We start from the raw sequence: 13,782 nt of genomic DNA on the forward strand, positions 1-13,782 counted from the left end.
TAAAAAGTTACTGTTCAAAAAGAATTTGTACCTAGCTACGTCACAAGGTTTAAATGCGGCAGCATTACCTTTACTGTAGAAGATAGCGTGACCTAAACTACCAAAACTGTGCACCCCCACCACGTGATCAGCCTTCCGAATTATGATGGAGCGCTGCCCCGGCCCGAGGGTTAAATGAGACAGTGACCCGCACCACAGGAGGTGAATCCCCACCTGCTTTGGCGAGGACAATAGGACCTGCGTTGCCTATAGCAACAATTCCCTCGCCAATCTCCCAATAACTCGATCTACTCTAACACCCTCTTGCATGGTATTCACCTCCCTCTTAAGTCCTAAGAACATGGGATTTGTAAAATTTGTGCTATTTCTGTTCATCTCCATCATCCTATCACCTTGTTTGAGCATGCCAATTCTCATCATCAGCGCCATTGTTCGACTCATTATGCAGTCCATTCATCTCCAAGCAACAGCACATATAACGTGGCGGCCAGGCTATCCATTTGCCGGTCGACATCCTGAACCTTCTACGTCCAGCCATGCCACCTCTTCAGATCAGGCATATCCCCCATGCAATGTAAAAATTTGTAATGCTTGCTATAAGTCTCCATTAGAGCCAGTAGTGTGTGTATTCTGCCTGTCTAATATTGAGGAAGGTGAAGAGATAAGAGAACTAAGATGCAGGCACCTCTTCCATAGGAGCTGCTTCGATGGATGGCTCGAGCATCGTCGGAGGGCCACGTGCCCTCTATGTCGGAATTCTTTTATTTTACATGAAACAAGTGCAGATCTCCCTGACATGGACGAGGAGGAGCTTGAGAACTCTGCTGTCTCGATTTGGTGGCTTTTGTATCTGAGTGGATGGTCATTGTGGTCAATTATTTTGGACACCATTGGATACCATGGCTGCTAGCCAATGTAAAAATGTTGCAGAGTAGTGGAATGAGATTGTTCTATATATCGTTGAGCTCCAGTTATCGTTGTTTTAGTTACCTTAGTAATGCATGCACTTTGATTCAAGTTTAAGTTGTGTGACGGTTCAAGAAGTTGGCTTCAGGCCTCATTCAATTGGAATCTACCTGATTTTTATCTAGTTCATAGGACAATATTTCAGGCTGGGTCTAACAAGTTTTTGATTTTGATCCACCTGGGATGGTTTTGAAGTTATTCTTAAATTAGGTTGGTCTGTGTTGGAATTTTATTTGTCTAACTGCCAAACAAATCAAACTGGATTGATTTGGTTTTGTGTCAATTTTGTTGGAATCCGAACTTAACATAAAGCCAATTCAGCTCAACAAATTGCAGCCATAGATGCCACTTATCATTTTAATAAAGAAACATAAAATATGGATAAACTTAACATACACTTATCATAGATGCCACTTATCTATTGTCAAGGATTTAGATTATTCATTTTTGATGAAAGTAATAAACATGTTCAGAGGCGAACACGCTTGAGGTACCAAAATATCTTACAAGAATGACACAGAATATAAGAGTGCTCTTAATAGATTTGGGACTATGCTTTCAGCTGTATCTGTAGAAAGGCTAAGTGACAAGTTAATTAGTAGATCAAGTTCTACTTCTTGATGGTTTTTATAATTGGTTATATAGTTAATCTTGCCTGTTAAATTTTGCTCCTTGAAGAGAACCAGCACGTATCATATAAGATATTTGGCATGATAAACGTAATATCTTTCTCCTCATTTACCAAAAAAACAAAGGAAAAGATAAAACACCTTGCAATATGTGAAACTTCCTCTAGATGGAGAAGAGATGCATTTGACTGGACACCATTCTTACCAAAAATAGAATATCAAAATCCATTATATATGCTGCTTTCTCCTTTTCATCATACATTAAAAAGTTATTATATGTATACTACCATATTGCAAGTATACTATCATCATATTGGCATTATCAAACAAACGCAAGCATAAACAGGGGAATGATCTATATATACTCTCATGCTAAGGATATTAATAACAGAATTCTCTCTTATATCTAATTAACAGGAAGACATTTAATTTTAAATTCCTTTGATTATTTATTAAAGTAGAGTTCGTTTGGAGGTTTCATGGTTGGTCTTGGGTGTGAATCATGACCTGAGGACCATGAGCCGTATTTTAATACCTTTAAATTCCGCAGCAAATATATTATTTTGTACACCCAGAGTAGGCATAGGTATTCGATCAGTAACCTGGAATTCAGCAATTTAGCTGATCCTAGATTTCCATGTCGTACATATTAGGATAGTTTATGTATAACATTGACTGGAAGTGGGTAACCAACCTGTCTCAACTCGGTGACCGCTCTGCCGAGTTCCTCCTGAGGTAGTTATCCAAATTACTTTCTCCTAGAAATGAAAGTGGTATAGGTATTATTTATTCAGATCTATTTTTATATTCAAATCAATCTGAATATGGATAGAAATTTAAAGATTCGACTAATATCTATATCCGTATCCATATCTATAAATATGGGTATGAACAGATAACTATCAATCCGTATCGGAATATCCAAATCTACATGTAATCCTATATAATTTATATAGCACTTATTAATTTTTTAAATATATATATATATTATTAACTTAATTTATTATCTATTTAATAATATCTTTAATTAAAATTTAATTACTTGAATTATATCCATACTTTTAATATCCAAATTGTATTCATATCCGTTTAAAATAAATATAGATATGAATTTTGCATCCGAATAATATTCATATCCGTATTTATATTCGATAAACAAAACAAATATAGATATGGATATGCTGGTATCTAATTCTTATCTAATCCGATTTCAACCCTACTTCCTCTTTATTACTAGGGATGACAATCGGATCGGATCGGATCATAAACAAATTGAATCAGATACGAATTGGATCAGAAAACATCAAATCTGAATCCAAACTATTTATTAAACAGGTCAGATTCTCAAATCTGAACCTAATCCATTTAATAAACAAGTCATTCGATCTAATTAATTTGTTTATTAAATAGATAATTTATTTAATCGATCCGACTCAATCTATTTAATTTATTTATTAAATAAATAATATATTATTCAAATTTAATTTATTTAATTTATTTATTAAATAAATAATCTGTTTACTAAATAAATAACTAAAATAAAGTCACGTGAAGAATAGGACAAACAAAAAGGACAGTCCATATATATCATTCCATAAATGTAATTAGAGGGTCCATGGAATTAAAAGACATCAAATGCATGTCTGCATTCAATACTTCCAAAGTAAACCTCTAGAAAGAGAAGGGAAGATAATTGGAATAAAATAAATGAGAGCAAGACTGTTAGTAGTTTAAGCATCAGATATGCAGTGTTCTGTTTTTTTCCTCATATTTTTCTCAAGGTTAGAAAATTATTTTTGTTCTCCACAATCCTTCAATTAGGTCGATCCCCCCTCTTTCGTGGCTAGTTGATGAAAATGTCGAGACCTTAGCCTCACATGGAGCAAAAGAAAATGTAAAGGAGTGTATACATAGATTCAAAGCTTATTTCTTAGATGAATTAAAACTATTTAACAGAAATAAAAATTGACAATGACTACAACATGCTTTTATTTGACAAAAATAACTATTTGATATGATAGTAGCTCTATAAAATCATAAGAAAAATGATAGCATAACATACTTTAATCTATAATCCATTAAAAGTCAAATATGAGCCACTATTCCATCATGTGATAGCCATTATAATGGAAGAAAGCACTGATCTATATCAAGAAAAATAACTCAAAAATCCTAGATTAAGGATTAAAAAAATAAATCTCGGAGAAAATTAAGAAAATATAGAAAGAGGAGTGGAGGAGCCCCAGCCGCCGTTGAGAGAAAGCACCAGCTGAAAGAAGAGTGGAGCTGTGAAAGAGCGAACGAAGAAATCCTAAATCTAGAAGTCAGGGAGGGAAGACAAAAGACCGAAAGAGACCTAAGAGGTAGAGATTGAAAAACGAAAGCCGACGCAGCAAATGGGTTTCACAGGTTTTAAGTTTTGACTTTTAAGTTTTCAGGGCCTTGCGGGTTTATGGATTACAACCTGATCTATCCCCATCCATTTATGAAACAGGTTAGATGGATCAGTTATCTAAAATCTGAACCCGATCTGATTACTAAACTGATTAAATGGATTGATTTGTTTATGATCCGAATCTATTTAATCCAAATTCAAATCTGTTTAAGATAGATGGAATACGGATCGATTAACGAATCGGATCAATTTTTGCCATCCCTGTTCATCACTGAGCTAGGCCCATTTGCTTAGTTGTTCTAATAGTTTATCGAGTACTTCAGATGCTCGCTAAGTAATAATGGATATGGTGGAAAGTTCTCATTCCGCATCAGATGACTTGGGCTAGGAGCTTTTCCCCAAGTTGAACATTGATGTGAGCCAAAGAAGCCTCCTCGTTCTAAAGCAATTGGGGCTCTCCCTTTACCAATTAAAGTAAAAAAAATCCTAGCTTTTTTATTTCTTCAATTTAATTATTATGTATTGAAAACCTAAGACTAGGGTTATGATTAGAGAATCAGATATTTAGAATTTTGGAAATTGAAATTAGTGATTAATTATTGAAATTAGTGAGGAAGTTGGTTTTGAGATTTTTGTTATACCACATATTGATTTTAAGCTAATTGGATATGTAAGTTTACTTGTGGACTCAATCTTTATTATCTATTGAGATAAGTATCCTTATGCACTGTTTGATTATGGATTTTTTATAAATACGTGTATCACATACCAATATTTTTCTTTATGTTACATAGATTATGATATTATTTATTTTAACTCTATAAGAAACATATTAAGTTGTGCTTAATTATAGCAATCCTATCGGATGTAAATATTTTTAAAAAAATAGAAACTCTGATATAATTATAATATTACAGAAGAGAGATATTGTTGGCTGGCCATGCATGAAACATGATGTATAATGTATTAACATCAGATAGAGGTGTGGTATTATATTTAGCCTATCACATGTTGAAGCATGGCTATCCAAACGATCCAATAGCTTGATCAAATGGAAAACTCATGAATCATTCAAATGGTAGAGATTTGTCATCGTGAAAACAAAATTCTATACGGCCATTCCACAATATCTTGATAGCTCCAAGGTGCCAATACTCGAAATTTGAATCCAATGGTGTTGTGCTGTCAGAGCTTCATAATGGTAAGACTCTGCCATCAGAAAGGAGGAGGAAATTTTAAACCCAGGGATCCAATAATGAAAACTTACCATCAGAGGCTTCTAATAGCAAAATTAGACCATCAATGGGGCTCAAAGGTGGGGGATGTAATAGAGTTGTTCAAACCATAATTGAGTTTTTGTCAGAAGGCTCTAATGATACAGCCCTGCTGTCAGAAGGTTAGGCTGGGAATCCAAAAGAGGTGTTCAGACAAAATGGAATCATCTTTAAAAGGCTTTGCTGATATGGTCCTGTCATCATAAGGCTCATGGGGGGTGACAATTAATGTGACATGGATATGCATGATTTTGATGGTTTTGTCTTTTAGGAGTGCAAAAACTCAGCTTTTGAGATCTGACATAGGTAAATATCATCACATAGATTGCCAAAAATGAGGTGGCTACAATAAACTCAGATGCATTCAGAATCAAACTCAAAATATTTGTGAAAACAAGATTCATAAAAGTTATCTCAAGCTTTAGAGGGGTTTGCAGACCCAAAAACTCAACGGGCAGTAATTATAATGTTTGATCCATTAAGAGCATCCCAAGTGTCATCACTTTACTCCTAACTGATTAAAAATTAAAACTCATCTACAACATAGATTATGACATCCAAAATTCAGTTAACTACAAGGTCATTTCCATTGTTTAGCCATCTAACAACATGACGTCTTCCTTGGTTCACAGACTAGACCGATTGATTTTGCTTCAAATTCTATTGACAAAACTCTCCTTTGAGATTTGATTGAGATGATTCAAGAAATCAACTTGATATTAGTTGCAAGAAAAGTGGTTTGGGGCTCCATTCTACCTATCTAATCAAAGTGATCGATGACATTTTATGGGACCGGTATGTATTGACAATATATGCAGCCGACTAAAGTGTGGTCCAATGTACTGTAACCTAACGTTTTATTGAAGTTGGCAAAAAATTGGCCTTGCATTGTTTAATGAGTAATATGTTATTGTAACTTCGCGTTCTCATGTAAAAGAAAAGCAATTTCATGGCAAAGGAGGGAAGGGCACAAGTACAATAGAATTTTCCTATGACTTGATTGTTTTAGAGTAAAGTATAAGCTCTTTGATAATGCACGTTTAATTGGATAAAGTCTGATTGAGCACAAGTTTGATCATGATCAGATTAATTCTGAGCTTGGAACTTGGAATCAAGCTTGTTTCTATTCTTTTTAATCAAGCCCAATTTTATAGTGAAGCTAAACCAAGCCTATTTCAAAAAGCTTGGCATGTTTAAATCATGTGAAGGTTAAATCAAGCTCATTTCATGCTCAGTTTAAGATTGAAATTCCTAGACTTATATAAACCATGATGCTTTAAATTATCAAACCATCAAAACCTGTAATTATGTGATTCATCACATCATGTATAATAAAAATGTAATAAAGTCATCATATTGTATAAATAGAAGTTTTCATTGGTTTTGTCTGCTGTATTAATTTTAATACTGGTTATAATTATACTATGATTGTTAAATATTTGCATATACTCTGAGCCTCTCTTTTTATTACGAGTAAGTACTCATTTATATAATAAAACCAATACTTAGTCAATATATACTGTTATATCCTAATATTTTTATCCATTGATATAAATATTGAAATAATAGTTCATAATCAATATTTTACCATCCCAAATTAATTTCTACTCATTAAATATGGAGATTTTTGATATATGTCCGAAAAATATGGCTTACATCTTTTATCATTTGAAAGTCACTATTTACATCTACGGAAAATTACCAAAACATCCTATCAATTTCAGGTGATTTTTACTTAGGTTTTGCTACGGTGCTATATTTTAGTTCTTTTATTGTTTATATATTTTTGACCATTGGATTAAACATATATCACTCAGAATTCAATCGATCAATTAAAGTACTAATGTGCATGACTGGTACAGTAAATATTTCAAAGATTAAAATTGTTTAAATTGATGACAAGTTTCATAATTAAATAGAACTTTATCTTTGTTTTTTTTAAAAAAATCTTTTCCATGGGCCACCAAAGACAGAGGAGCCATAGGTGGTAGGGAGAGCAACGTAGATTGAGAGTGAAGGAGCTGTGGGGAGGGGGGCATGAAGAAGCTATGAGTAGGGTGGGGGTGTGGCATGGAGAAGCCGTGGGTGCTGAGGATGGGGGGTGCGCAGATGAGCTGCGGATGGAGCGGGGGAGATGCTGGTGGAGGGAGATGGAGCCGCAAGCCAGGGTCCAAGAGTGTAGAGCCATGGGCGAAGGGAAGCAGAGGAGTTACAAGTGGCACCGAGGAGGGTGGGCATAAAGGAGCCGCAGGCAAAAGAAAGCAGAGGAGCCGCACGAGGAGAAAGAAGAAAGGATAAAATAATCATAATAAAATATTATTTTTAAAAAATAATAAAATATATAAAATGATAATATATAATATCTTAAATATTTTTTATAATAAAAAATTATAAAGGGATACCATAGCAAAACTTTTTTTTTTACTTGCCAATCCTCTTATTTTAAAATTTTAAAGTATATCCTTAACATTTATTAAGTGATGCAGTGCGGTCCTATCATCCATCTTCCTTTATTTTAGCTCATATGTAGTAGGTTCAAGGATTAAAATGTCCTTGACTCTATTCTTTCTTTCCTCCATGTTCTCTTTTCTTCGTGTCTCCCATGGTACTGGTGACTGACAATTATTGATTCAATGATAATAAACAATCTCATTATAACTTAAAAGAATGCTTGCTGAAAAGCCACAAAATCACCTTGCCTACTCATCACAACACCAATTTGATCCACAAAAGTATTGCAAAAAAGCTATAACAACCAGAAAATAGAAGCATATTTGTGCTTATAACTGTTCTTTTTGCTTGCTTCATGTTCCTCTTTTCAACTAAAACCATCAATGAGAGGATCACAATGGCATGGATAGGGAAGTAAAAATCCTATAATCAAGAAGAGGGTGGCGAGCAGAGGAAGGCATCCACACTCCCTCTAGAGCCAAGCAATGGTGTCCTCAACCCCAAGAAGCACTTGGTGCTCCTTGGGGGCCCCTCGAAGGTACTGCCCATGATGAAAGAGAAGTAGGTGGGGAAGTGTCACGCCCCCGGTCCGAGATCGCGAGCAGAAAGTTGCGTCAACCGCCGCATACTTATGAAGAACTCTCTCCATAAGCATGCAAGGCATCTCATCATGATATCAATGTATCACAGCGGAATAAATTCAAATAATTATTATTCAACTTTAATTCAAGTAATTAAATCAAATATCTTACATCCAATAAAATTTTACTAAAAATAAAATAATAGATCTAAGTTCAATAAAGTTGATAATACTAAATCTCACCTCTAAAAGCTCTGTCCTAATATTAATATCTGAAATATCTAGTTGAGATATTTGTTACTTACTGGGCTGTCTAGCTCATTACCTTTCTTTCTATTTTTCAGATTCAGATAATTAATTGCGAGCATGGAAAGAAATATTGGGACAGAGTTTTTAGAGGCGAGATTTAGCATTGTCAACTTCATTGAACTTAGATCTATTATTTTATTTTTAGTAAAATTTTATTGGATATAAGATATTTGATTTAATTACTTGAATTAAAGTTGAATAATAATTATTTGAATTTATTCCACTGTGATGCATTGATATCGTGATGAGATGCCTTGCATGCTTATGGAGAGAGTTCTTTATAAATATGCGGTGGTTGCCGCGACCTCCTACTCACGATCTCAAATCAGGGGTGTGATAATTAATATGGTATCAGAGCATAAGTGGATAAATTATGACACATAGAATTAGACATAGTATGAGTGTAGGTGGGTGACATTAGAAATATTGGGACGTTAAAGTATGAGCATCATAATAAACCCATCCTAACAAATAGATAAATGAATCTAATAAGATTTTACTGCTACAAAGTTATTATACCTCCCTGTAGAATGATAAGAACTACTCAAGGAATTGCAAGAGAGACATCACAACCACGGGATGGTAGCACTCCCCATCTGACCAGTGGCACCCCTCAGGAGGAGGGAGTCGTAGATCCTAATGGGCGTACTTCGAGAGCACGTCAGGAACTAGATATAGCTCAGTTAATGCAGACCCTAATCGGGATGATACAAATGCAACAATAAATACAGCAGCAAATGCTTGAACAACAGTAGATACAATGAGATACACAATAACATCAGCATCCATCACCACAATATGGAGAGCAACCAATACAACGGAACAATATTTCAGAATTTAAAAAGCTTACTCCTCCAGCTTTCAAGGGGACTACTGAACTTTTGGAGGCTGATAACTAGATAATAGAGATGGAGAAGGCCTTTGCTGTCCAAGAGTATCGTGATGAAGAAAAGATTCGATATGCAGCTTATTTACTACAAAGAGAAGCATACAACTGGTGTCAGTGACTACAGCATAAGTATGAACAAGACAGCGAAATACTTACCTGAGAGAGATTTCGGATTGCATTCTATGATCAGTATTTTTCTCAAAGTATAAGGATCTAGAAAGAACAAGAGTTTATTTATTTGAAGCAAAAGGGTATGAGTGTGATTGAATATGAAATAAAATTTACAGAGTTAGCAAAATTTGCTTCGAGATTAGTGGATGGTGAGCAAGAACGTGTTCACAAGTTTGAGATGAGATTGAGAACTGAGATTCAAAAATAATTGGTTCCATATGAATTGACAACTTATGCAGATGTGGTAAACAAAGCACTGATAATTGAAAGAGAAGTCAATGAAGAACGCATGGAAAGGAAAAGAAAGTAAAGAAAGAGAGCAAAATCAAATGATACACAAGGACAGAATAATAAAAACATCAAAAGTTCAGCTAAGAGAGCAATAGATAATAAGACTCAACAGATTGATGATGAGCAGTGCTCCAGATGTGGTAAAAATCATGTAGACAAGGATTGCCATTGAAATACAGGTGCTTGTTTCTAATATGGTCAGATGGATCATAAAATTGCTAGCTGCCCGCTAAATACTGAAAATCAAATTGGCCAAAGAACTTATGAAGGACAAAATAAGGGTGGTGGACAGATTTCTAAAACTCAGGAAAGAGTTTATGCACTTACTCAACAGAATGCACAGACTTCCAATGCAATGGTGACAGGTAAAAAAAATTTTGAGGACGAAATTTATTTTTAGGAGGAAAGAATGTAACATCCGGTCCATTGGGCCTTAACCCGCAGGGAGTCTTCTTCTCCCGATCGGCTCCTAATCAGAGTCTGAAACCTCATCGGAGGAGTCAAACTCCTCTCCTCCGACTCTATTTAAGGGGGAGACCCTTCTCCCTTCTTCCTACCAAAGAATTCTGGAGCGAAATAGTGAAGATCATCGAAAATCGCTCACAGAAACCATCACCGTGCCCGCCGCAATTCCTCGCCGGAGCTCGAGGTAAGCATGTGGTTCTCTTCCTCTCTTCTCTCCCTTCCTTCCTGTGCCAGTGTGCATGCTCGTCGGTGATCGAAGTCGTCGGATTTTGTCGTGGGAGAGGTTTCATTTTTTTTTAGTTTTCGAACGCCGATGGTCGTCGCCGGCCACCGGTTTGGGACCCTTGGGATGGCGGTGCGCTTTTCTCCGGCTGCCGGCCATTCCCATGTCGGTCGATCATCGATCGGTCAATCGTATAAGGGGACCATTCGGTCCCCTGTTTCATTTTTTTCACCCAGGGGAGGCCACGGGAAGAAGTAGAAGAAGGATGAAAAAAAAAAGAAAAAGAAAAGGAAAAAAAGGAAAAAGAAAAGAAAAAAAAGGAAAAGGAAAAAGAAAAAAGAAAAGAAAAAAGAAAAGAAAAGAAAAAAATAATAATAAAATAAAAATGAGAGAAAGTTTTTCTCTCTTCTCTCTCTTCCTTTAGTCTGAACCCTTACTTTCTCTCTCTAGGATTGAACTTTCTATCTCTACTTTCTCTCTTTAAAATTTTTTTTTCCTAGATTGTTTCTCTCTCTTGATAGATTTCTCTCTCTAAAGTTATCCTTCTAAGATTAGCGTAGTGAAAGGCTTCATTTTAATGATTTTGATCGAGTTTAGGAAAAAGTCTGATTTCAAGTGAAGTTTTGATTTAAGATTTGTTTAGATTTAATTTTGAATTAAAAATAATATAAAAATATAATTTTGGATAATAGACACTGAAGAATCTCTTAGAAGTTAGTCGATCTGTTCATTCAGTGCTCTGTGAAAGGTAAGTAATGAATCATCTTTTTGAGATATTTTATATTTATTCTAAAAATAAATAATTATTCTCTGAAATTATGTATGATTTATGAAATTATGTTTTGAAAGAAAAAATACTTTTGAAATATTATGGTACATCGATTATGCACATGTTCAGTGAAAAATTATGATATGTTATGATACAAAAGTGTTTTGATACAGATCGGATTTATGCTCTCAGCCTAACTATGTTTCAGTGGGCCCCGCTAATGAAAATTATACATTGGTACTCAGTGGACCCTGTCAGTGGGGGTTGTGCGCTGGTATTTAGTGGACCCTGCCAGTGGGGGTTGTGCACTGGTGTTTGTGGACCTTGCCAGTGGGGGTTGTGCGCTGGTATTCAGTGGACCCCGCCAATGAGGGTTAAACGTTGGTCATAGTCGAGGCTGTTGAGTTACGAGTATTTTGAATCGAATCGGATTTATGATTATATTATATGTGAATATTTGAAAAGATTGGGTTTGTATAAAATCAGTATGAAATATATTTTTATGTTTATTTGCAGCATTATTCTTGAAAATTATATAATATTTGAAATATCTAGTTGAGATATTTGTTACTTACTGGGCTGTCTAGCTCATTAATTTTGAGGATAAAATTTATTTTTAGGAGGAAAGAATGTAACATCTGGCCCATTGGGCCTTAAACCCAGCCCACTAAAAAAAAAATGAAGAAGACTCCCGCAGGGAGTCTTCTTCTCCCGACCGGCTCCTAATCGGAGTCCGAAACCTCATCGGAGAGGAGCGGGAGTCTTCTTCTCCCGACCGGCTCCTAATCGGAGTCCGAAACCTCATCAGAGAGGAGTCCTCTTCGATGAGGTTTCGGACTCCGATTAGGAGCCGGTCGGGAGAAGAAGACTCCCTGCGGGAGTCTTCTTCATTTTTTTTTTTGGGCTAGATTTAAAGCCCAATGGGCCGGATGTTACAGGAAGATGTTGCATCATAGGTCCATTACCCCATCTTTCTCCAGCATTTAGTTGAGTCGGTTGGCAAGGTCAGGCAAGCATCAGTTTTCAAGCTAGGCGATGTTCAAGATCATCAACATCAATGGGTCCCCAATCTATTGGTTTCCTTTGCACATAATTTATAGAAATTTTAGTGGGAGACTAGGGAGAGAGAGAGCAGCATAATGTGAGCGATAAGGAGGAGGAAGAGATCAGGTCTCAAAAATTGGATAAAGCATGGTTGATGTTGGTTGGTTTACTGATATATATATATATATATATGCCAGCCAGACCTTGGGCGAGCACATATTTTTTTCTTTGCAAATATTTTAAGAAAATTCTTTGTGCACCATGGGTGATGTAGAAAATCCAATATGGAGCATGCTATTTTGTCCGATTGATCTACATAATCACTACTTTCCAATGCACATTTAATGTCTGCAGATTTATTTTTTCATTTAAAATTTTAAATAATGAAAATATTCTTATCTTTAAAAAAAATATAATATTCTATATCAATATTATGATATTCTACATGCAGAAAATCATAATTTTTATCCATAGGATATCATAATATAATGCAGGATGTCATAATTTTTTTTAAAGAATAGAGATATTTTCGTCATTCAAAATTTTCAAACGAAAAAGTAAAATTACAGGCATTAAATACATATTAGAAAGTAGTTGGATAAAAATATTCCTTCCATATTATGATATCTTGGGCCATATTATGACATCTTGAGTCATATTATGACATCTTGCATGCAAAAAGTTAAAATTTGATGCAGGATGTCATAATATGTATAGGATATCATAATTTTTTAGGTCATATTATGACATCATACGTATAGCAAGTCATAATATGCCACAAAATATTATAATTTTTTTCAAAAGATAGGAATATTTTCATCATACAAAATTTTTAAACGAAAAAATGGAACTACAAGCATTAAATGCATGTTGGAAAGCTGTGGCTATGTGGATCAATCACATAAAATGGTACACTCCATATTAGATTTTCTATACCACCCATAGGTGCACAAAACATTTCTCAATTTTTTATCTTTTCACCTCTCCCAAGCTCCCAAAGACAGGTGTAAAGCCTATGACTAGCCCACCTCCGTCTTCATTCCATTTCAATTCCTTCCACTCTATCATGTACTCTCCACTCTTTCTCAGTGTTTGTTTAGGCCTCTCTCCTCTCCTCTTCTTTGTTGTTTTCTATTTCAAAATATTTAGCAGTAATAGTACTCATATTGTTGGTAAATCTAAGTTTTAGAGGGGGTGGATGGTGCCCCACAAGAGGACCACCGAAGAGAGAGCGAGAAATCCACCACGTCCTTGTGGCACTAGTGCCACTATTGGAGTCGGTGATAAAGGAGGAGCGAAAAGTTTCTTGGCTTAATATTCTAGATG

The 13,782-nt window shown here is 35.3% G+C and overlaps 1 protein-coding gene across 1 annotated transcript; it reads left to right on the forward strand.

Moving 5' to 3' along the window:
* Positions 1 to 340: 340 nt before the first annotated feature.
* Positions 341 to 910, forward strand: LOC109504961 (uncharacterized). Its single transcript, XM_019846528.2, has one exon. The coding sequence runs from the start codon at positions 341 to 343 to the stop codon at positions 908 to 910; it is 570 nt and encodes a 189-aa protein (XP_019702087.2).
* The last annotated feature ends 12,872 nt before the right edge of the window (positions 911 to 13,782 follow it).

The sequence above is a fragment of the Elaeis guineensis genome, chromosome 1 (genome assembly GCF_000442705.2).
Source record: "Elaeis guineensis isolate ETL-2024a chromosome 1, EG11, whole genome shotgun sequence".
Lineage (NCBI taxonomy): Eukaryota > Viridiplantae > Streptophyta > Magnoliopsida > Arecales > Arecaceae > Elaeis > Elaeis guineensis.

What these genes read in the sequence shown, in the direction of transcription:
- LOC109504961 (XM_019846528.2), top strand. Translation starts at nt 341, where the DNA reads ATGGGATTTGTAAAATTTGTGCTATTTCTGTTCATCTCCATCATCCTA.